This window comes from Alligator sinensis, unplaced genomic scaffold, assembly GCF_000455745.1.
Source record: "Alligator sinensis unplaced genomic scaffold, ASM45574v1 scaffold1_1, whole genome shotgun sequence".
Taxonomy (NCBI): domain Eukaryota; kingdom Metazoa; phylum Chordata; order Crocodylia; family Alligatoridae; genus Alligator; species Alligator sinensis.
In genome coordinates, this window is record NW_005842556.1 from 925,023 (window position 1) to 928,454 (window position 3,432).

At 39.4% G+C, this 3,432-nt stretch overlaps 1 protein-coding gene across 1 annotated transcript; it reads left to right on the forward strand.

The window, feature by feature from the left end:
• Positions 1-280: 280 nt before the first annotated feature.
• LOC102379862 (olfactory receptor 1052-like) lies at positions 281-3,114 on the forward strand. Its single transcript, XM_006032244.1, has 2 exons — positions 281-322; positions 2,149-3,114. The coding sequence occupies exons 1-2, from the start codon at positions 281-283 to the stop codon at positions 3,112-3,114; spliced, it is 1,008 nt and encodes a 335-aa protein (XP_006032306.1).
• Positions 3,115-3,432: the final 318 nt, after the last annotated feature.

A 3,432-nucleotide genomic window follows, 5' to 3' on the forward strand; every position in this document is an offset into this window, starting at 1 on the left:
TTCTGCACTTCAGGAGGGAGATCATTGAAGTTTCACAGGGATACAATATGCCCTGAGTTGAGAACTCAACTCATGAACTGCTGGGGGTCAGGTGCAGGTCTGGCAGGAACTGAAGGCAATTCTGATTCAAGAATTCTGAGGAATTTCTTGGTCTAAATGATGCTATGTAACTTGTGAGACGCCTTTCTGATCATACTAAAAGGTTTCCCTTTTAAGTCATCTAAATCTTTGCAATAGCATCTCACTGAAAACTGACATCAGTACTTAAGATTCACCAGGAATGAAGGGGAACTTTGAAGAATTGCAGAAGTTCCTATCAAAGGTAAGCAAATTAAAGAACACAGTAGCAAGTCAATGTCTATGCTTACCAGATAAAGCACTTGCAATAATTGACTTAATTAAGTGTTGAAGTGATGTTGTAGCGATGATGATCCAGGAAATATGTGAGAGGCAAGGATTTCTGTGGGTATTAGATTTTATTAGACTAGCTTCATGCTTGGGATAGACTTGTATTTAAAAACTTGTCTAAGTCTATCCCAGCCATACAGTTGGTCCAGTAAAAGATATCACGCACAGAAATCTTTGCCTGATATATCCAGAGGGACTCTAAATTAGCTGCAAGAATGGCGGGGGAATATCTGGTCGCTTGCGTTAGGTGCTTATTGTCATGACTTCTCAGTGTGGAGTGGTGGTTAACAATGCAAAGATATAAGGATTCCAAAAGAAGAGGATAGGAACTAACAATTAAAGGAAGAGGATAAGCACTAACAACCAAAACAGTTTTATGCTAGTGGTTAAGATACCCCTGTCTGGGATACCATGATCTATATTGGTCAACCCACTAACAAGGAAAACAGAAGTAGACCATGGAAAAGTCTATTTATAGCGGACAGAAAAAAACCAGCAAGCATGATCTCCCACTGTAGTCCCATGGGAAAAAGGACTAATGGCATATGTTGATGTATATACTGGATACAATAACTAGGACCAGAGAGGTAATTTGTTTTCTGTGTTTTATTTAAAGCTGAGACTGATTCTAGAATACTGAGTCCAATTCTGGTGTTTCTCTTTTAGGAAAAGATGTTGAAAAATTGGTGACAGTAAAGAAAAGAGCCACAAAGATGACTAAAGATTTGGGAGAAAAAAGGGGTCAGCTAGCTTAGCTTAGCAAAGAAATGGCTGAGCTATGACTTGAGCTCATAGGTAACTTCCTTGGGGGGAAATACACCAGATACTAAGACAATGTCTGAACATAGAAACATTTCAGTTAGAAATAAGGCAAAAGAAACAAACAGAACAGTGAGAGTGACCAAACAGCGGACCAAATCAGTGAGACAAATGGCAGAGTTTCCATTTCTTATAGGCCTCAGATCACTCCTGAATACCTTTCTGGAAAATCTGTTTTAGTTCAGCACTTTATCATGTTGAATAAAGGAGCATCTGGATGAAATTATTTAGCTTGTTTCACACAGGATACCAGACAATGATTTAATGATCTATTATGGCTTTAAAACATAGACATCAAAGGATCTATGACTATGACTGACTGAACCAAAAAATGTAGTCCTAATTTCCTAAATTCATTCTGAGAGGTGTTGATAACCCCCTGGTAAGGGAGAGCCAGTCAGTTATTTCCAAATTATTCTAATGGTCAGAATGAAACAGACTGACTTAATTCTTATGCTAGAGAAATAATTAAGAAAATTTGTGTTGACTTTAGTTCAAATAGCATGAGGCCCAGAGTGGATCAAAACATAGTAGTGTTATGCAAGATATCTATCATGTTCATTAATGTGGCAACTGAGAACCAAAACCTAGTTTCCTAACCCTTCTGAAATAATTGTTACCAAAGGAAGCCCAAGTATCAGAGAGAGTGGAACTCAAATGATTTGGGAAAGGAGGAATTTGGTAGGGCCAGGCTTTTGCTCCCAAATGTTGCAGACAAAACTTGGCCTTCTTTTGGAGTTATTTGTCCTGCCCTATTCCAAGTTATTCTTCAACTTCCTTCTAGTCTATTGACAGTTGACTGTGCTGATTGTGTTCTTAACTCTCCCACTCCTAGATACAGAATCTCTAGTTCCTCTGATTTTGTGTAATGGACAGTATTATTTCATCTCTTTCTTGTGTGTGTTTATCTTACCCCTATAGATACCAGGAAAATGGGCAGGAGGAAACTACTCACTAGTGACTGAATTCATTCTCTTGGGATTCATGGAGCTGAAAGTCCCCCTCTTTCTGTTGTTCCTCATAATCTACATCATCACCTTGGTAGGGAATCTTGGGATGATTGTGCTAATCACAAATGCACCTCGACTTCACACCCCCATGTACTTTTTCCTTAGCAATTTGTCCTTTATAGATATATGTTATTCCTCCTCTGTCACCCCTAAATTGCTGTTGGGTCTCCTCGTAGAAAGAAATTCTATTTCTTTTATTGGGTGCATTACACAGTTTTACTTTTATGCAGTATTTGGCACTACAGAAGCTTTACTTCTGGCAGCCATGGCGTATGACCGCTACATGGCCATCTGTAACCCACTACTTTATGCGACAGCCATGCCCCACAGGGTATGTCTCAAGCTAGTAGGTAGCTCATATGTTGCTGGGACTCTGAATGCTCTGGTGCACACAGGCACCATGCTTCATTTGTCCTTTTGTGGCCCTAATATCATCAATCATTTCTATTGTGAAATCCCCCCACTCCTGTCCCTCTCTTGTACTGACACCTGGCCCAATGAGATTGTGATGTATCTGTTTGTTGGTTTCACTGTAATAATCTCAACCCTAGCAATTCTCATCTCCTATGCTTACATACTGATCACCATTTTGAGGATCCGCTCTGCTGAAGGCAAAATCAAAGCCTTCTCTACCTGTGCTTCTCACATGATGGTTGTCTCCCTTTTCTATGGATCTGTTGCTTTCATGTATCTAAGACCCAGTTCCCGGTATTCTCAGGGCCTGGACAAAATAGCCTCTGTGTTCTACACAGTAGTCTCCCCCATGCTGAATCCTCTGATCTACAGTGTGAGGAACAAGGAGGTTAAAGACACTCTCAGAAGGGCAACAAGGAAGATATTTTCTCTTGTGGATTTTCATTGTTCTCATAAATTATGATGCTTGAAGGTATCCATATTGGGGAGAAAATGAAAAACATTCCTGCCAATTTCTCCCAAGGATGCATTTTACCCAATTCCAAATATGTAGTTAGATATAAATATTAAGCCTTGTGTTAACAGCAGTAGGGGAAAAAAGAATGCAATGCATTATTTTTTATTAAATTACATGTACATTTATTGTCTAAAACAAACAAACTTTGGGTTGTGGCCCCAGCTCCTGACCCACAAAACGTTACTCACTGTTTATGGTGCTCTTTCTCTCACTTAGTAAGAACAGAAGACCTGATACCCCAACATAATCATATTAAATTATGAC

Bases quoted from the DNA above. Each gene is read 5' to 3' on its own strand.
- LOC102379862 (XM_006032244.1), top strand. From the start codon at position 281: ATGAAGGGGAACTTTGAAGAATTGCAGAAGTTCCTATCAAAG. The intron at 323-2,148 runs GTAAGCAAATTA...TTACCCCTATAG, and splicing joins TGCAGAAGTTCCTATCAAAG to ATACCAGGAAAATGGGCAGG.